This window comes from Barbus barbus, assembly GCF_936440315.1.
Source record: "Barbus barbus genome assembly, chromosome: 31".
NCBI classification, from domain to species: Eukaryota; Metazoa; Chordata; class Actinopteri; order Cypriniformes; family Cyprinidae; genus Barbus; species Barbus barbus.
This window is the reverse complement of record NC_136759.1, coordinates 18,796,078-18,816,697: the sequence shown is the minus strand read 5'-3', so window position 1 is coordinate 18,816,697 and position 20,620 is coordinate 18,796,078. Positions and strand designations below refer to the sequence as shown.

Below are 20,620 nucleotides of genomic sequence, written 5' to 3'. Positions count from 1 at the left end.
GCATTGAACACAAGGATCCTTCAACCAGATCCATAATATGGTTTGTAGTTGTTTTTGAATGAATTTTTCTGCAGTAATTTGAATCCCACTGTTCCAGCATAAATGTGATTTGGGTGGATTATACAATAATATAAATAAGTCACTTATCATGAATCAGACTCTTTTCATTGATGACCTGCACTCTTAAGGGCTCACTAAAATTGGAAGAAAAAAGTATAATCTGTATAATAAGTAATCCTGATATATTACATGTTTGTTCACCGGTTTGTAGTATCAATTCGTTCCTTTGTAATTTCATATCTTTCCTTTAGAGGCGCTAGAAACCCTTCTCACTGCTTGTGTCAAAACAAAGAGAAGAAGTCGTTCCGGGCTCTGATTGGTCGAGCCGTTGCTCAGCGGTATTATGTTTGTTAATGCAACTGTCAACAAAGTATGCTAGCTTTGATTCATTAATAACATTATTTAGTACACTCTCGATGTGAGGAATGAAGAACAAAAAGGTGAAACCCTCAAAGGGTGTAAGCAACAGAAAAAGAGGTAAGTTACATTAGTTTGGAGGTTGTATTTGTCTCAAATCCGAGAGTCTTTTAAAGAGATAGAAAATCTCGTAACCTTTGCGAGGACAAAACCTGCGTAATCTGCCTAACGTTACCTAGAAAGCACTTTAGGGCTCACTGCATTTTGAGACAGCCGAAGCGAAGAGTAATGCTAAATTGTTGTTGGCTGCGCTTGGATTTTAAGGCGAAAAAATAAACAGCTGTAAGTTATTCCAAGTATTTGATCTCATGTCTTTCTTATTGTCCATATTCTGCAGTGCTCAGCGATGTGTCTCCATCCACCAGTATTCCTCCTCTGGTGGAGGGTCAGCTGAGATGTTTTCTGAGAGTGACCGTGAGTAAAGTGCTGTGGACCATCACCAGACCTCCTCCTGTGACTCTGATCAGGCTCAGATGGTGGGGAGAGTCTTCCAATGGCACCTTCTTCAGGCCTAGAGATGGACATGTTGAACAGAAAGGGGTGAAATCGACAGCCCGCTTTCCAGTTCGATGTGGACCCAAACAGCTGACTTCTTATTTGACAGGTTAGACTTGATCGCTCTATAGTTGATGGCTGATTATTGGCAATTCCTTTCTAGAGAGGCATATTTAACCTTACATACTGTATGTATGGATTTCAGGGTTTTAGCAGGTCTTAAAAAGTCTTACATTTGTCTTTGTTGAACCTGCAGAAGCCCTGAATTTGTTCATGTGATGCCTAACTGAATATATTATGTCTTTGTTCACAGATATGGGTTCATTGGTGCTGGATGTGCTTACAAAGGTTGATCATTTGCCTATAGCTCGAGCTCAAATCCCTGGGATTGCCAGGCTTTCGTTGTCTCACTCCATAAATGGATATTTCACTCTTGTTTCCCCGTCATCAGAAAAACTTGGAGAGCTACAGGTGGGTGAGATGCTCAGCAGAGTTCACATTTATTAAACTGATCAAATTTACAGTGAATTTTTTTTCTTCTTCTCAGGTTTTAGGTTTTTATTTTAACTGTATTCTGTTCAATTTGACCCAGAGAGGAATTTCTTTTTTTTTAGAAAACCTTAATGTTATTGCATTGGAATTAGACTTACAGGGTATAGCAACTTCCCAAAAATAACTGTATAATTTTTGTACTTTTTTGACTTTTTCCCCCCCCCTTGTTGGTGTTCCCCATCAAAAACAAAATTCCCTGTAAAAAAAAACATGCTTATACATTTCTCAGAATGCTATATATTATCACCAAATATTGCATTCAATCTTTTTCTCATCTTGTTTTCTCTCAAAAACGGTGTTTTGTATTTCGTTTTGGAACTGAGTGATCATAGGACTTATTTATCTGAGCGAATGCACAATTATCCACAAATACATTTTGTTTCCCACTCAAAAACTGAGGTACATAAGTTCTGGGAATTTGGACTGGGAAGACCAAATTAGATAAAGGATTTTGAGCACAGCACAAGGGTTAATAATGTGTTGTTTCGCATGTACCGTAGGTCACACTTGCCCTGGAAGCGTTAACAGAGGGATATGACAGCAGTAGTTCAGTACCCACGACTGATATGAGCCTCGACGCACAGGCTGCTGGAGTAACATCTGACCAGAACATGCCTGTACATTCATCCCTGGATCAGGTTCTTCCGAGTGTGAAGGAGACAGCTGGGCACATGCCTAGGTTTGTTTTTGTATTTTGGATGGTTTGAGTGTTGAATGAATAATGTGAAACAAACTGTCATTAGAGCATTCAGTTCACAACACTCATCCTTATGACTGATCTTGTAATTAGTTGCAGACCTGACTGTGGTCTATGAACGGACAAGTTAAATTAAAATTCTAAAGATTTTGGATAAAATGTCTTATTTAAGTGGTCTTATTAAAATTTTTGTTTTAGGTGATAAATGTTTGAAGTTGTTCTATTTTAATAGTTTTTCCCTAGTGTTATTTTAGTATTATTTATATAATATTCTATAGATATATATATATATATATATATATATATATATATATATATATATATATATATATATATATATATATATATATATATATATATTATATATATATATATATATATATATTATTTTTATTTTTTATTTTTTTATTAATTATCTATTAACTAATGTTATCACCTTTCTATTATTGTTTTTTAAATATTATTATCCCCTTAACAACAATAATAGTAGTAATAATAATAGTTATTATTATTATTATATGCTATTTATTAATAATATTCCATAATGTTTAAATTAACACATATGTTTTCAGTTTAAGTTTTAGTGAAGTTATGTGCTTATGTCATTTTTATTTTTTTAATATTTGTAGTTAGCTTTACTTAATTTTAAACAATTTGTTTTAGTAATTTTAGTACTGTAACTTAGTTATTTTCTTTTAGTTTCTATTTTTTTTTTTTTTTTTAGTTCTAAGATTTTTCATTTTAATTCAATAGCATCAACAATAAAACTTTGTTTTTGTCTGATATTCTTGTTTTAGAGGGAAGGATTACTTGTATTTTCAAGAAAACAATAACGTCATACCAGATTCTTCTACTGGAAAACCTAAACCTGCTACCACCCAAACTCTTTCAGCAAATAGCCACACACCTGTTGACCTTTTGTCAGGTAAACCTCATTAACTTGATTTACTGAATTCATTATATTGACTTTACTGTTGAAACGGCAACATTTTGGCTGAAATACTTTTCAAGAACTGGTCAAATTAAAGAACTGTCTGTCAATCGCAGTCTGAATATTGCCAAATTCTTGAGTTATTTTAAACTTCAGTTAATTCTGTCACCTTATATTGTGTCAGTACAGCACTATGCAAATTACACATTTTTGTTAGCGATGGTTGAGTCCTTTGTGGAAGTTCTGTTGGCAGATCTGTAGACAAAAAGACCAGACTGCTCTTTACACTCATGTAACACTATTTAATGATGTATATGCCGAATGTTTATATATTCTTTACTCATTGTCCATTATATAGTTTACTTATTTTCATTATTATTATATTACTTGTGTTTTTTGTATTTTTCCAGTTCTTCTGGAGCGTGGCAGCAAACTGAGAAATGCCATGGTGGTTTCAGCCTTAAAATCTGATGTGGAGTCAGATGTTCCTCTGAAGGACATTCCCCTGCCTCTCTTCAAAGACAACACTGATGCCTTGTATGAACTCTACTTATTCTTTCACATATGATTACACATGATTATAAATAGTGTTAAACATAATCTTCCTCCTAAAGGCCAGCCAGGCCCTCATCAGGACAGTTTCTGGAGAACATCCTTCAAGCAGAACACCAACATCCGGTTCAGGACCTTGAAGAACCAAGTCAGAGTAGAGTCAACACAGAGGACATGGCTGTGGATCTGCTGCTGGGAAGGTAGTCAAGGCTACTGATTGCTTTAGATTAAGTGAAGAAAATGGACCTTTGCTCATAAATACTTGATGGAAATGTGGGAAACTTTTAAAGTGATAAGAATTATTTTTGTCTGTGTTTGCAAACTATATGCTTTAATGTTTGTAATGGCTCTGTTCCTCAGTGTTAATGGATCTGTCCTGCAGTTCTGGGATGGAGAGGGTTCTTTCCCAGATTCTCTTTCTGATCACAGCAGTGTGCTCATGGACAGTGAGCTCAACGACCCTCAATATGATCAGAGTCTTCTGGAGAACCTCTTCTACAAAGCTCCTGTAAGTCTTACAGTGTAACACAGCAAACGATTATATGTAGTTTAGCTTCCTTAAACATAACTTTGTAAATCATTTTTTCCCTTTTTTTTTTTTTTTTAGATATCAGATGAATGTTTGGAAGAGGAACATCAAAAGAAAGATCCAGCACAGAAGCCAGTACACACAAGACCAACTAAAAACACCCAGTTAGTTACTCTAATGCAAGACGAAATTCTCAAAACTTCACTTAAGATAAATACATTAAAAATTAAAACTTTATTAAAAAATAAATAAATAAATGTATATGTAAATGTTTTCATATCTGTGTAAAGGTACAGAGAAATAAAACTAGTTTCATTTTGAAATACATTTTTCATATCTGCTGTTGTGTAAATTGCCTTTTTTTTCTTTTGAAGGCTTGATTCTGAAGATGTGCAGCATTCAGAAGCAGGAGATGATTTCTCTGGGCTTAGCATGGATACAATAGCTTTGCTTGGAGATATTCGTTTTGCCAGGGTCACCATCAGTGAGTTAAAAGTTTCCACTGAGAGTATTTCAAGAAGTCTCTCTAAAAAAGGAAGACCACCTCGCCCCCTCACCACAAAGAAATGGTACGACATTTAAGATATTTCACATCAGATAATATTTATAAATGGTGGTGGTTAGAAGATGGTGTCTGTTTTTAAAATCTAACCTGACGTTAATATTGTGTTTATCTAGCGTTTATATTGTAGAGTTCCTCTTTCCACTGGTCTCTGCTGGGTTTGAGGATGTTCAATGTGTACCGTCAGAGATTACAAAAGTTGTCTCTAGTAAAGTAACAGAGGGCGGTGAGTAGTACATTTGTTTTAGAGAACTACGAGAAACCAGAAATAGTGTAATAATCGGGTGATTCACTTTTGTTTCAGTGGTGACGTTTCAGCACCAAAGTTTGTTTCCAGTGAGGTTCAGTAGGTCATCTATTAAACAATGGCGGGAGATGAACGTCACATTCAAGATCTACTCCAGAAATAGCCTTCAAAAGACAGTAAGTGCAGTGTGTTCCAATCACAAAATCAAACAAACCTCAGAAATAAAGGCTCTTTTGGTTTTAACTGTTAGAGGCCTGATCTTCTTATTTGTTGTTTAGCCCGTTCTCATTGGATCAGCAATGTTTCCACTGAGCTCTCTGATGCAGAGTGAATCGCTGAGCATTTCTGCTGCCCTTCCTGTTCAGGGGCCGGATGGAAACACTGATAAACAAGCAGTTGGTCCTCTGAAGGTAAAGAATCGATCATAAGAACCAAATTTGGGAGATTTTATTAATCTATGTGATTCATTCTTTGTCCCTTGTGTTTTTTTAAGGTGTCATTTGAATTCGTAGCAGACAAAAATGATTTCTCCACCAAAAAGAGACCTGCAAAACGAATGATGAGTCCAGCAAGACCTCTTTCTTCCCGTTTAACTGAAGAGCATGATGGGCCAAAGGGTTTATGTGTGACTGACCACAGGAGAGACACGTCTCCTAGTGCAAGTATTCATCAAGTACAGAGTATCCTGATCCCTCCAGCCAGATCACGATCCACATCAACACACGTCAGATATCAGAGCTTTCTTCATGAGCCTCTGCAGCAGGAAGTGGAGGAGACTGAGATTTTGCTTCATATGTTGCTCATGGTGCCCAATGGGAAAGATTTTAACTGTGCACCCATGCAGCCCAACGTCTACTTGAACTGTAAGCTCCTCGGATCTGATGAAACCGCTCGATCGACAGTGAGCTGGGGTCAAAAACATCCGTCATTCAGCTTTATCCAGGTTAGTGCTAAATATAGAATCAAGGAAAGTTCACAGGCTTTACCTATATTACTCTGAGGTGGAAATCGCCAGGGTTCCCACGATGCAGTTAGTTTATTATTTGTTTTTAATCTAATTTCTAATATGATATAGGTGGCTCCAGTCACACTGACCAGCAAACTGTTGGAGAGAATGAAGAACAACATGATGGTCATTGAAGTTTGGTTGAGGGCCAGTAGTTCAGACCATGATAAACTTCTTGGTTTGGTAAAACTACCTCTCCACCAGTTCTACATGTCCTTCAGGTATATCTGTCTGTCTGTCTGTCATCTGCATTTCCTATTAAAATAAATATACATAGAATTAAATATTTATTGTTATAAATAAAATTATATTTATATTATATAATGATAATAATGAATAGAATAATAGCAACAATATATATTAATATTAACATTTATATTATATTCGTAATGTATATTAATATAAACTTTATATTAATAGTAACACTGTATAATGAATTATTTTATATCAAGTATATCAGTGTAGTTATCATTAAATCAAGCTAAAACTATTAAAAAGTGCTTTTATTAATTGAAATAAATCTAAAATAAGATCAAATGTAAATATTATATCCATCCATTTTCCAAACTGCTTATTCTCTGTAGGGTTGCGGGTAAATATTAGATGAAAAACTGAAACAGAAAATTAAAATGTTGCCTTGGAAACTAACTGAAATAAAATAAGTTTAACTTTTTTTAAGTTTAATTAAGGTTTACTTAACTTGAACTACTAAAATTACTAAAATGGAACTAAATATTGATTAAAGCTACATAAATGTATTTTTATTAAAAAAAGACAAAAACAAAAAATGACTGAAACGTAAACTAAAATTAATAAATAAAAAAATTGCATTTTAAAAATAAAACTGAAATAAAAATAAAAGTAATTTAAAAACATTAAGTAATCTATAATAGTAAATAAAAGAATAGTAAAATAACACATGTAAGCTTAACAATTTGTTTTCTTTTTGCTTTGTCTCCAGAGACCCCAAGATCACAGAGCTGCTCTTGCAGTCTCAGTATCCAGTGGTTGGAGTGGACAGTTTTATGCCTGTGGTTGATGTCTTCAGCAGCAGCACTCGTGGAAACCTCAGGGTGTGTCTAGCAATGGGTCTAGCACAGCAGATCACGGCACTGCAGCGAATGAGGGATGACGAGCTGACCCCCGTATCACCACTGCCTCGACCAGCGCACATGTTAGACCACCAGCCACATGTAGAAACCAAGGCTAGTTCACTTTAAAACTCCCAAAAGCAGTACTTGTGCTTAAAGAATGAAGCTTAATTTGTTTCTAAATTGATGTTTTTTTAGGCCAGTACCACTGTGGATGTTCTGCGTGAGCATGTCTTCATGGTCCGAGTAGAGCGAGTAAAGGGTCTGACGCCTCTGCAGTCCACAGTGTGGGGAGAAGCTGACTGTTACATCCAGTACTCCTTCCCTACACAAAATGAGTCGAGAGAGGACACGGACCCACATGTCGTTGAGAGCAGTAAGTTGTTTTCTTGCTGACTGTATTAAAACTCCTTTTTTTCTGTTCAGCTCAACCAACACTCTGTTCCACAGATGTGGAGCTCAAGGCCTACCGCACTGAGACCACTCTCTGTGTGCCTGACCCTTTGTTTGGACATAATGAGACTCATGTCCTGCTGGCTCCTCCTGATGTCCCAGTGCAAAGAATACTGCTGAGCTCACTGGCCAGTCAAGGGCTGAGGAACGGAGGAGGGGTGCAGTTTGAGGTTTGGTGCAGGTACAGTAAATGCAGAAATTGTAATTTAGTCCTGAATTTTATTTATTACATTTTAGCATTTGAAATGTATTTTGTTTATGTGGGAATAATTTCATTTAAATTTATTTATGTATAGAATTATTATTTTTAATTATATTTTAGTACTTAGAATTATTACCAAATAAAAGAGAGATATTTTTTTTTACTTAGTTGCTTTTTACATTTAGTATTTAATACATGTTTGTTTAGCATTTAAAATGTTTTAGTCATTTTTTTATTTTTTAGCATGTAAAAGCATGTTTTTGGCAATTTATTTACATTTTAGCCTTTAAAATGTGTCTTTTATGTTTGACAGTGTATTTTTTTACATTGTAGCATTAAAAGCATGTCTGTTTTATTTATTTGCTGTTTACATTTTAGCATTTAAAAAGTGTCTTTTTTGGCAATGTTTGTTTTTGTTGTTGTTGCTTTGTTTATTTATTTATTTTTACACTGTAGTATTAAAAACATGTCTGTATTTATTTATTTGCTGTTTACATTTGCTGACTTTTTTGCATATTTTTGGCAATATTTTGATTTATTTTTTACATTTGAGCATTTAAAAGCATGTTCTTTGACTATTTTATTTATGTACTTATTTGGCTCTTTTATTTGGAAATATTTTAATTTATTAATTTATTTATTTGCTTTTTACGTTTAAATGTTCAAAGCATTATTTTATTTTAGCAGTATTTTATTTGGCAAGTTTATTATTTCATTTTATTAATGTATTTTTTTTTTTAATTTAGCTTTTAAAAACATGCTGCTTTTATTTGGTAACATTTATTTACATTTACATTTTTACATATGTAGAATTTTAAACACATCTCGTATTTAGTAATATTTTTAATATTTATTTGGAAAATATGACTTATTTACAAGCCTGTTGGAACATTTGCAGGTATTATTATCCAAATGTTAGAGATCAGCTAGTAGCCAGAGGACTGCTGCCCATGTCCAAACTGTGTGCCATGGTAACCATGCAGAAAAGGGGTCAAACCGATGCACAACTTTTCTCCCTTCCTCTGGTACCAAGAACCGACCGACCTGTTGACACACAGCCTCAGCCCCCTGGTAATTGCATATCTAATTACCTTAAAACTGCATATAACATATATCGTGTTATATGAATTTGAAACAAATGTAATAAAGTAAAACCTGTTTTCATCTGTGCTTACCTGTAGGGCTGCTTGAAGTGAGCGTTCAGTACAAGTCTCGACCAATGAGGAGTGTGGGAGTGAAGAGTGGGGTTGTGCCGTCCCGCAGTGTGATGCTAGTTGTGCAGGTGCACAGAGCAGCCGGGCTACAAGCTGCAGCCAAGTGAGTCAATCTGCCTCAAATCTGCCTTTAGCTTTTAACCAATTATCCCAGCAACAATCTAGCTTAATTTAACATGGAGTATAATTTTGGCATCTAAATTGTATTTTTATTTAGCATCTTTTTTTCTCAGAGCTCTTGCAGATACAGACAGCTCACTGCTGTATTACTCTGAAGTGGGACTCAACTCCTTCATCACCGTGCAGTTGTCCTTCCTGCCGGACAGTGAGGTTCGAAGCACACGAGCGGCAGCCAGGAGTTTCTGCCCAGAGTTTGAACATCACGCCGAGTTCTGCTGTAACCTGCTGGTGCAGAGAGACAGCGGGGAGAGCGTCAGTCTGGCTGAACTCCTGCAGGAGGCAGTGGCCGTCTTCACTATTTACAGCAGAGACACACGCAAAAGTGAGTTACCTGACTTGGAAAGGTAGACAGATATGTGGAGATTGCAATTGTTTTTACATGACACACTTCTGTTAAGGATGTTTGGATATCTTTGGTTTACAAATGACTCCACAAAAACACGCAGCCCTTCATTGCATAATCCCACCGTGCAAAAGATCCAAAAATGTGTGTAGGTGTAGATCTGTGTTGTAAGGAATAAAAAATGGCTTTGAGTGAGTGTGTAGATTAAGTTTTGACTGCTGATTCAGTATTATTATATTACATACTATAAGTGGTTCAGATTATTATTATTTTATTTTAGTTTTAGTTCCATTTGAAAAGGATATTTGATCTGTTTACTGTTCGTATTTCCAGGCACATTTTTAATGCAAGTGATTTTTATTTTTACTTTTGTGTATTTTTATGTCTTCACACTCACACTGTTTAGTATCTATTAATATTTACTTTTTTAGTTGTTAAGATTATCACCATTCCAGCATTATAAATACTATATACTGTGTTTTGTTTATCTCATTGTAGTGGCTGATACCACAAGATCGAAGGACACTGTCTTGGGCACTGTACAAATTCGACTCGCAGATCTAATTCATAAAAGAAGTGGTATGAAAGTCTTCAATATTAATAGGATTTAAGTTTTTGATTTATTTTTATGTTGTAGTGTTAATTGATATATAATATATTATTATTTATTTATTTATTTTTACAATATTTACTTTTTAGAATTTAAAAACGTGTAAATATTTTTGTTAATTTGTAAAAAAGTAAGTAGATTACGTAATTACATTTTTATATATTTTGAAACAATTGTCTTCTCTTTGGCTGTTTTAGTATTTAGCTTTATTTGTTTCTTTATTTATTTGTGGTATGAAAGTATTTAAAATGAATAGAAATATAACAATTGTTTATAAATATATTTTTTAAAGGTATATCTGGCTGGTACAGTCTCTTTCTACCTCAGAGCACAACTTCATCTCACAGTCTGACCTCAGCAGGAGGGCTTGAAGTCTCCATCAGTTTTTCCCATAATGCAGATAGAGAGCGAGTCATCAGTTCAGCCCGTGGACTGGGATGGGACGTGGGGCAAGACAGTGAAGATGAGGCAGATATAGAGGACGAAGATACTTTGGAAGAAAGTGCAAAGTCTCTGGCATTATCACTTTCCATGCCTAGAGCGTGGCTGCCCATCCAATGCCTGCTGCTGCCTGGACATGAAGACTTACAGCGTTCCACCTACTGCTACTACAGATACAAACTCTACAACCAGCAGACCTTCTGCTCTGAACTTAGACATCCCGTTCCAGACGAGAGTGAAGGAGAAGAAGGTTTAGCCACGGTGGTATTTCAGGGGAGCAGAAGCGTAATGCTGAGGAGGACTCAACCCCTGCGCTGGTACCTGAGGGAGGAGAGGCTGGAGGTGCAGGTGTGGGTGGCCTTTGGGAAGGAGAAGAGAGTCCGGCCTCATAACGCTGACCGTCTGGTGGGCTCTGCTTTTGTGGATCTCTCTGCTCTTTCTGGGACCTTGAAGCACCATCAAACAATCAGCGGTAGATATTTGCTCTCTTTATTTATCTGTGAAGGGGCTGTTTGTGCACTTTAGCTTTTTATTTTTATATAATATTGTGCTGGCCTATTATATAATCATTATACAAATCATTATGCAGCAACATGATAATTTCCACATTACAAATTACCACATGATTATTTCACCCTTATTAAACAGAATATTGCAAGACAAGTAAATACTCTATATATACTACCATTCAAAAGTATGGACTTAGTAATATATATATATATTAGTTTTTATATTGTTTTCAAAAAGTTTTTTAACCTCACCAAGGCTACATTTTTTATTTATCCAAAGTACAGTAAAAACAGTAATATTGTGAAATATTTTTACAGTTCAAAACAGCTATTTTCTATTTGAGTATATTGTAATGTAATTCTTTGATAGCAAAGCTGAATTTTCAGCATCATTACTGCAGTCTTCAGTGTCACATGATCCATGATTATAGAAATCTTCTATAACATTAATGTTATTACATACCATTGAAATTATATTTAAAGTGTATATTTTCCTAGATTTTATAAACTGAGGTTAAGTGCATTCATCAACCTCAACCCTTTTACCAACGTTATTGTTAAAAAATTAAGCAAATATTTTCCTTTAATTTAAATTTAAAGTTTATATAATTACTATCCAATATTTGGAGCCATGCCCATCCTGGTGTTTTTTTTTAAATCTATTAATCTATTAAGACTTTATTTATAGATAAATATTTGGTAATAGGGTTGAAAAAACTGTATATCAAATGAATGTAAAATAAAAACATGTATAAATAAATGTAAAATACATGGGGAAGTCGTGGCCTAATGGTTAGAGAGTCTGACTCGTAATCCAAAGGTTGCGGCAGGGATTGTAGGTGGTTGTATTCCACCCTCAATACCACGAATGAGGTGCCCTTGAGCAAGGCACCGAACCCCCAACTGCTTCATGGGCGCCGCAGCATAAATGTCTCCCCACTGCTCCGGATGTGTGTTCACGGTGTGTGTGTGTGTGTGTTCACTGCTGTGTGTGTGCACTTTGGATGGGTTAAATGTAGAGCAAAAATTCCGAGTATGGGTCACCATGCTTGGCCGTATGTCACGTCACTTTCACTTTTTCACTTTCATGTATAGGTATCATTTAGTTTGAGAGAGTTTAGTTCTGAAGGTTAAGCATTTCCTTTCATTGCCATTTTGTTGAAGAACAGAAATTTGATTTCGTTTGAAATATTTCAGTCCTTATTTTGAACCCCATTTTTAGCAGATCTCAGAAGTGCTAGGAAAATCCTATTTTCCAATGATGTGTCCTCTGCTCATATCTAACATAATATTTTGGAAACATTTTGGTATTCTCTCCTGACTAATACATGTTTCTCTCTCATGGTAGGTGTGTATCCTTTGTTCAAGCGCTCTGCTGTAAACCTGAGTGGGGCTGCTCTCAGAGTCCATATCACTGTCACAACAGACTCTGTAGCACATGAGCCTCAAGCCACTGAGGAGCTCAACAGCTCAGTAGAAGAAGAGGAGGATGGAGGCCTTCCCACAGCAGTGCTGTCAAGACCATCTCAATCCCCCAGCATGCAGCTGATCAAATCAGCCATGAACACTGATGCTTCATCATCCAAAGAAATCAACGATGAAGGCACCTTCATAGCCAATATAACTGTGGACAGAGCCATGCATCTGAGCCTGAAGGGTAAAATGACCACAGGGATTACTGATTTTACTTCATTCTCGTTTGTAAGTACCTTGTGTTTATGATGCTTTAACGCTGTTGTCATCCTCAGGTTGTCCTCTCGCTGAGCGCGGTGGAGGATTGCCTAGTTGCTGTGTTTCTTACGCCATCGCCGATGCCCTGGGCACAGTGACCACAGCACTCATCAAAGACAGCGACTGCCCCGTGTGGGACCACCAGCAAGAATGCAGGTAAACCCATTTAAACCATATGACATTACTCATACTTGTCCCATGGGCTCTTTTCACTGAAAGTGAAATTATGACAAATTATACAAAAGAGGAGAGGATCTCCATGAAATCTGAACACAAGTGGTCACAGGAGATTTTTTTTTTTTTTTTTAGACTGTCGAAGCAGCTACTTTTGGATCCCCAGCAGTCCTTGGTTTTCAAAGTTTGGCATAAAGGAGGTAATGGCATAGCAATCAATCACGACACCCTAGCACCATATTTTTACCAGATAATATATAAGATATATTGCATTATGTTTTCGTTTGCAGAGGTTGAGCGGGTGATTGGATTCGTGTCTGTTGACCTGTCACCACTTCTGTCAGGATTTCAGTCAGTTTGTGGCTGGTATAACATCGCTGATTTCAGCGGGCAGTGTCAGGGGCAGCTGAAGGTGTCTGTGTCTCCTCTGAGGGCAGTACAGGAACTCCGGGCACAAAGACTGCCTGCCCACGAGGCTGCTGCTTCAGACTCAAGTGTAAGCCATTTACAGATAAATCTTTCTTTTTATTTTCAATGCTGAAAAAGTTTTTGTTGTGCACTATTTTTTGGAAACCATATGCTACCATTCAAAAGATCTGGAGTATTCTGACAAGATGTATCCTGATTTCCACACAAATATTACTAGAACTGAGCAGCAAAGCAGCATATCAATGATTTCTGAAGGATCATGTGACAATGAAGACTGGAGTAATGATGCTGAAAATTCAGCTTTGCCATCACAGGACATTTTAAAATACATTAAAATAAAAAACTGTTATTTTAAATTGCAATAATATTTCGCAAGATTACTGTTTTTGATCATATAAATGCAACATTGGTGAGCACAAGAGACCTCTTTTCAAAACATTAAAAAATGTTAATTATTCCAAACTTTTGGCTGGTAGTTTATAAAAATAAGTATCCAGTTATTTTCACCTAATAATGTCTACACAGTTGTCACACGTGGTGATGATTATGTGTTTTGCAGGCTCTCTTTAGCGCACTTCCACTTTGCTATCAAACAATAGCTACGTACAGCAGCTTCCCCAGCCACATCAGTCGATTCTCAGAGCAGAGGATCAGCACACCTCCTGAACAGTTTGAAAGACTGCTCTCTGACAGGTATCTATTTTGGGAAAATTATATAGAAAAGCTGCCTTATTGTCAGATTTACTGTCTGAAGTAATAACCATGGGGATGTGTGTTCAGATCCAGTGTGACGGATCGCCACGATGAGCACATGGACAACATAAGAATGTTCCATCAGAGTTTGCATGAGGAAGAGAAAGCGTCCCAGTCCTCCGTAACTGGAGATTCCCACCCATCCAGTTCCGCTCTCTTCTCTGCCCTCAGGTACTCGCACTGTCTTCTGCTTCTAAGATGAAAGATTAAGATGTCACATCACTGCTGTGCAATTAATCGCATGCGATTGTCATGCGCATCTCGTCAGTAAAGCCGGTTCTGTGATTAGTAGTAAATCTCCTTCATATGCTTTCAGATGGAGCGCCATTTAGTACACAGAGCCGTAGATCACTGACAAGCTATGCAATATCGCGTTCATAATCGCAGATTATATATTTTGAAAATATTTACATGTATACACATTTATATATTTATATTATATATAAAAAATTGTAATATATAAACAACATTTTTCTTAAATATATACATGCATGTGTTTGCATTTATATATACATAATAAAGTACACACCCATATATTATGTAAACAAAAACATTTATTTTGGAGGCGATTGATCACGATTAATTGTTTGACAGCACTAATTCAGATGTTTACTGTTATTTAACAGATTTTTAAGATGGCAAATATTTTATGGATCTAACACAATCTGATCTTTTTTGTTTGTTTGTTTTAGATTTAGGTATTTATGTGGACTGACAAATCATTTCACTTTGGCTTTCATTTTTGATTGTTAATGGATTTTTTTTGTTACTTTTTTTAGGAAAAACCTCAGTGAGCTGGATGATATTCAAAGGTATTTCAGCCGAAAGTTGTCCACTCCAGAATTCCCAAAGCTGAGTGAGCTGAGAGGAACCTCCAGGCTGGACGAGCACAGAGACTCAGAGACGGACACTACTCAACTGCTACTGAAGTCCAGTCAGCTGGTGGGAGAGGTCAATAACATCATAAAAGGTGAGTCAGTTGTTATGTTAGTGTGATTTCCTGCTTATTTAAAGGCATTTTTAACCTTTTGTTCATTTTAAATCAGGCTTAAGTGAACACCAGACAGAAGAAGTGACAACTAGCCATAAAAGCTCTGCTACTCTTGATGTGGATGAGGAGCGCTTAACATCTGGAGTTGATCAGTTGATATTATCAGAGTCTGATAGCTGTGAGATAGAGCCACGCTTTCATAAAGAATCAGACATGGTGTTGGAGGATGAAGATGAAGTCTCAACCATCAGCTCTCCTGCTCCTGCAGTGATCAGACAGTCACCAGCTGCTGCTGAAAATGAAAAGCTCCACCACAGCTTCAGCGATCACTCATCTGATGAAGATGAGTATAAAGAAGAGGAAAAAGATGAAGATGATCATGAAGACTTTGAGGAAACTTTAATACAGCCCCGAACTCTCAATGAGGTCACTTCAGTCACAGACAGAACCAGCCCTTGGACGAGCCTACTGTCTGACCCAGATATGGGATCTCTGGAGAGTCTGGAGTTAGTGCAGCATCACGCTCATGACGACACCTTCCACACTCAAGGAGAGGAAAGAAACAGCAGAGAAATTCTTCCAGACGTTAATCTGCAGTCATTGACTGCAGAATCACAAGCCCTTGATTCTGATTCCGATATCTATGAAAGATCTGAAACTGATTTTGATACATGTAGGAGTGATGGTGATATTGTCACAGATCATCGGGAACAGCAACCTTCTCCAGATGGACTGGATGGAGATGGTGCTCTTTCTAGTATTAGTGAGGTGGAAGATTACGAACAAAGTAATAGTGGGCCTGAAGAAAGCGATGAGCGACCACACTTGCCTCCCTCTGCAGAGTCTGGTTCTGAAACGGATGACAAAAGTGATGAAAGGACAGCAGAACTGTATCCTTCCAAGCTTTGTATGACCCGAAAATGTCAGTTTTTTTCTCTAGTTCTTTTGACAGCATATGTGGCGTGCTGTTGATTACCACAAAAAAAGCCTTAGTTTGTAAAAACCAACAAAAGTCTTTGACACTTGCCCCACAGACGTCCATTATAAATGGAAGTCTATGACACAAGTGTTTTAAAGTGTTGTATCTGTTTTAAACTACTGCTTTTATTAAAAGATATCTGGGTTATTTTTATCTAAACACCCCTGTGCAGTTTGGAATCTGTAGAGATTCCAAATTTCTTCCTGTCGGCTCACCACCTGGAGGCGTCCATGAGGGCTTTGAGGATGGCACCTGTCTTTCCATCCACAACAACTGAATCTGTGAGTACTCTCCCATTTTTTTAACTATAAGAAAGCTGCTGCTACTGTTTGGTAATCTCAAAAATCAAAGGTGCTGTATGTATTTATTTATTTGTTTTATTTTTTGACTGTACTAAAGCAAAAATAATGTAATATGTTTACAGATATTTAGGAAACATGCTAAGTTCACATATTCGTTTCTCCGAAAAACAATGCTACAGCCAGTTATTCGACCTCGTAATGTGCGTTCCGTTCTGTGTCAGAATGTCTGTTTTTGTTTTGGTCTGTGTAACTCCACCCACTGCCAGCTTACCCGATAGCATTTCAACACCCTTGGTTACAAGTTGGTGGAAAACAGCGTATTGCAGCCTTGGAAGCCAGCAAATAAACTGGGTCAGGGATGGCAGATTCTACCCGACCTTAAAGGGATAGTTCACCCAAAAATGAAAATTCCGTCATTAATTAGTCACCCTCATGTTGTTCCAAGTCCTTCGTTCATCTTCGAAACACAAATTAAGATATTTTTGATGAAATCTGAGAGCTCTCTGACTCTCCATAGACAGCAACGCAGCTGCAGTGTTCCCAGGTCCAGAAACGTAGAAAGGACATTTGTAAAATAATCCATGTGACATCAGGGGTTCAACCGTAATTTTATGAAGCTACGAGGATATGTGTTGTGCACAAAGAAAACAATAATAACATAATTTATTCAGCAATTCTTCTCCCCGAGTTACCGTCTTCTGCCATTTTGGAGAGTACCCCAGAACTTAATCAATGTAATCAGCGTTGTTTACGTTCAGCATGCACGCGCTTTATCCTGAACGTAAACAACGCTGATTACGTTCTGGGGTACTCTCCAAAATCCCATCTATTGTTCTATAAATCATTCTATATATCTATCTGTTGTTCTATATATCATTCTATTGTTCTATCTGTCTGTTAGTCTGTGCTGAAGCCTCCTCTCCGATCTGTTGATCATATATAATCCTTTTACACCTTTTTTTTTTTTGGAAAAACCTACTTTTTGGGCTTATTCTAGTCTATTGGTGTTATTCAGAAGATATGAGTAATTACATTTTCAAATGTGGTCCATAATGACTCATCTTTATCTTGTAAGCACAGTCTACAAAGTTCATGAATCTTGGTACGCTTTCTTATTTGTGAAAATATTTATTTGTTTTTAAGCCTGCCATGATTTAGCTATTAAAATTCATTCTTTTAGGAGACTGTAAATCCTGGAAATCTATATAGAAGAATGCCTCGATCAAGACCAAGCATCCCTCCATCACAGAGAAGTGAAGAGACTAGAAGAATTGCAAAAATATTTGCTTCGAAATTTACAGAAGAAAGTTAATACATTCATTCAAGATTTCTGTGTTTGTTTTCATTTTTTATATCTAAAGTATGTGACTGGGATCCTTATTTATTTCTTACATGATGCAATATGGTATTTACTTTTTAACAGTAATTTTAATAATGTGAGCATTAAAAAAGTTGTTTATTTACATTAATGAATCTATTTTTGTAATAAAGAATTTTGTATTTCCATTTACGAGTAATTGTTTTTGAAGGTACTGTTCTCGCTATTTAGTTTTACCTCTTATAAACGTTGTCAGTTGTCTGGGGCAGTTAATGTCTGTCAGACTGAGCTGCTCAACGGCTAGAAGCATTTAGCTGACAGATGAGAAAATTGCCCAATTTGAGCTGCTGCAGACAATGGCACATACTGACAGTGATGTAACCAAAGTATTATCCAGAGACAAAAGAAGCCAACGGCCTGACAAAAGCTCTCCTTTACCCTCTCAGCCCTTTTAATGAGCTCTAATTAGAGAGATGAGTCCGATCAAGCAACTGGTCCTCGTGTTGACCTTCTTCTAAAGCAGATGAATCAACTGACAGCTTCTGAGCTGTAGAAGATGGCAGCAAATTAAGATAAATATAATAGATGAAAACTATGAACCATCACCAATTATTAACCATTTTACTAAACAGAGTGGAGGAGGAGGCTTTGATGATAAAAATTGTCATAATTACTTGGTTCCATTTGTTTGATTAATACACCAATGATGACAAATTGCACACAAACTTTCTGAAATCAAACTGACAGTGATTTATTCAAAATTGACCAAAACTAAAAATCAACTGTCCAGTATATCAGAATATATATATTCGTAGCGTTCCCAGATCACAGCACAACCTTTACTTGGGAGTCTGGTAAATGTTAGGTTGAATCTTGTCAAGTGGCTGTAAAGCAGCATGTCTTTGTGGCCATCGGCGAGTCTCAGTGCTCGATTCATTTTTGGATATCAAGGTCGAGCATGTGTCGACACAGCCAATATGCTTTAGAGGAGGAAGATGTGATATTGGAGATAAATGAGGATATTGGAAACCAGGCAGCAAGATAACCGGAGCGGTGCCACTGAAAACATTGATTGTGGTCGGTGAGTGCAGGAAGTTTGGATGATGCTCAAAATGGCTAAAATCAGCATTTTGCTTGTATATTTGTGCGTGTATGATGAGGTTATGGATCTTCTCAACTTGAAAAAGGCGTCGATGACACAACACCTGAGAACTTTGAAGTGATTCCACAAAATCTGTCAGCAGAAGCTTTCCTTCTGTGAACTTCTGCCAGAGATTCTGGAGAGTGAAAGACAGAAATCTATATCAAAACTTTGAGAGCACTCTTTGAAATCTGAATCTGGATTTCATGAAACCTATATCTCAGATGTACCTCAGATTGACTCAAGGAATGATTGGTCTTCTCCTTAAGAAGCTTATGAATCGTTCGAAGGCTGAGTTTCTGCTGCAAAGTTTCTGCACAAGCATTAGATCAGTTATACAGTGACACACATTACAAAAAAAGCATTATATTACAAGCCAACCAAGAACTTACCCAGCTTTCTCTGTTTGTGTCGCACTGAAGACACCATTTTACCAAGAATCTGGTACTTTTCAGCTAAAAGCTTTTTAGAGTTGCTCAGATGTGGCTGATGTGCTAAGTTCTGCTCTGCAAGCCAACAGTTGGAGGCCATCAACATCTTTTTACACCTCTGAAGATGCTGTAACTGCATGCAAGTCCTTCAGATCAGGTAAGTCATGTACAATGACACTATAAACGTATTTACACACTTTGGAATTTGTAAACAAATGCTACCTGACGTTTTCTCAGAACTAACTTTTGAGCAATTTTTGCAATTAGATAATCTGTCATTTTTAGTTGAACTAATATTTGACAACCGTCCTTTTTTTTTTTTTTTTTTTTTTTTTTTTTTTTTTTTTTTTGTTGTTCGTGACTGTGTACTCGTAGTTTGGTGTTGAACAGTACCTTTGAATTGTGTCTGACTGTTTCTCGCATCCTTTCCTCGTCTTCCAGGAGCTCCAGAAGTTGAGCAGAGTTCAAACACTTGAGATAGTCCAAATTTAGCATCGAATCCCCTTCAAGAGGCATTGCAGCCCATTTATGAAAACACTGTCTCTCACCTAGGACTTGAGCTACTGATGCTGTGAGATCATGCTGCATTTGTACATCTTGTAACATGATCATGAGCTCCAGAGAGGTTGGTTACTAGGGATTTCTGAGCTTTCATTGGCGCCAAAATACCAACACAGAATTACACATTCTCTTCCAACACCCTTGATAAATGTAGACGAGGACAAGCACAAAAACATGTCAAAATGTATGAGGGCCTTCAGCACCTTGGACAGCTCTAGAATTGTTAGAATAGCCTTAGACTTAGAAAATAGTAGCCGTATTATCTGTTCGTGTATTCTACTGTTTAGATAGGAGTTATCTGTTTCATTCTATGAAACGTGAATAATGATCATCCACATACTGGCTTTATTTATTTATTGACTGTTTTTTTTCTTCTTATAGGCCTACCTGTTTCCAAATTCCCTTTGTTATATAGCAAATATGCTCATATAATAAACATATAACTAGTATTTATTCTCTCAGAATGTAGTATTAAAAGACTTGGCAACCCTGATACCATTTTACTTTCCCCTGTTTTATCCCCCTTATTTTTCAATGCGGATAATACATTAAAATAATATGGCAAGATACATCAATCTGCAATTTCAAGCAGCAAAACGAGCTGTTTTATACAGCTAAAGATAGCTGGAAGCCAGACCCATAAATTGTATAAATGTCCATACCCGCTCTTACGGGAAAAATAGGGTGTATAAATAAACAAAACTCAAAACGATATAACC

At 36.7% G+C, this 20,620-nt stretch overlaps 1 protein-coding gene across 1 annotated transcript; it reads left to right on the top strand.

The window, feature by feature from the left end:
* The first annotated feature begins 368 nt into the window (after window positions 1–368).
* On the top strand, window positions 369–17,959 carry c2cd3 (C2 domain containing 3 centriole elongation regulator). Its single transcript, XM_079386936.1, has 33 exons — window positions 369–537; window positions 815–1,081; window positions 1,286–1,443; window positions 2,025–2,203; window positions 3,019–3,146; window positions 3,563–3,689; window positions 3,767–3,904; window positions 4,065–4,212; window positions 4,312–4,397; window positions 4,608–4,802; window positions 4,912–5,021; window positions 5,100–5,218; window positions 5,321–5,452; window positions 5,536–5,985; window positions 6,118–6,269; window positions 7,010–7,253; window positions 7,338–7,515; window positions 7,590–7,773; window positions 8,693–8,865; window positions 8,976–9,111; window positions 9,242–9,510; window positions 10,030–10,110; window positions 10,434–11,054; window positions 12,440–12,748; window positions 12,840–12,978; window positions 13,132–13,196; window positions 13,287–13,492; window positions 13,985–14,118; window positions 14,206–14,349; window positions 14,958–15,148; window positions 15,225–16,059; window positions 16,321–16,429; window positions 17,631–17,959. Exons 1-33 carry the CDS (start codon window positions 486–488, stop codon window positions 17,760–17,762), a joined length of 6,591 nt encoding a protein of 2,196 aa, XP_079243062.1. The 5' UTR covers window positions 369–485; the 3' UTR covers window positions 17,763–17,959.
* Window positions 17,960–20,620: the final 2,661 nt, after the last annotated feature.

Bases quoted from the DNA above. Each gene is read 5' to 3' on its own strand.
- c2cd3 (XM_079386936.1), top strand. From the start codon at position 486: ATGAAGAACAAAAAGGTGAAACCCTCAAAGGGTGTAAGCAACAGAAAA. The intron at 12,749-12,839 runs GTAAAATGACCA...TGTCATCCTCAG, and splicing joins CATGCATCTGAGCCTGAAGG to GTTGTCCTCTCGCTGAGCGC. The intron at 15,149-15,224 runs GTGAGTCAGTTG...ATTTTAAATCAG, and splicing joins GGTCAATAACATCATAAAAG to GCTTAAGTGAACACCAGACA.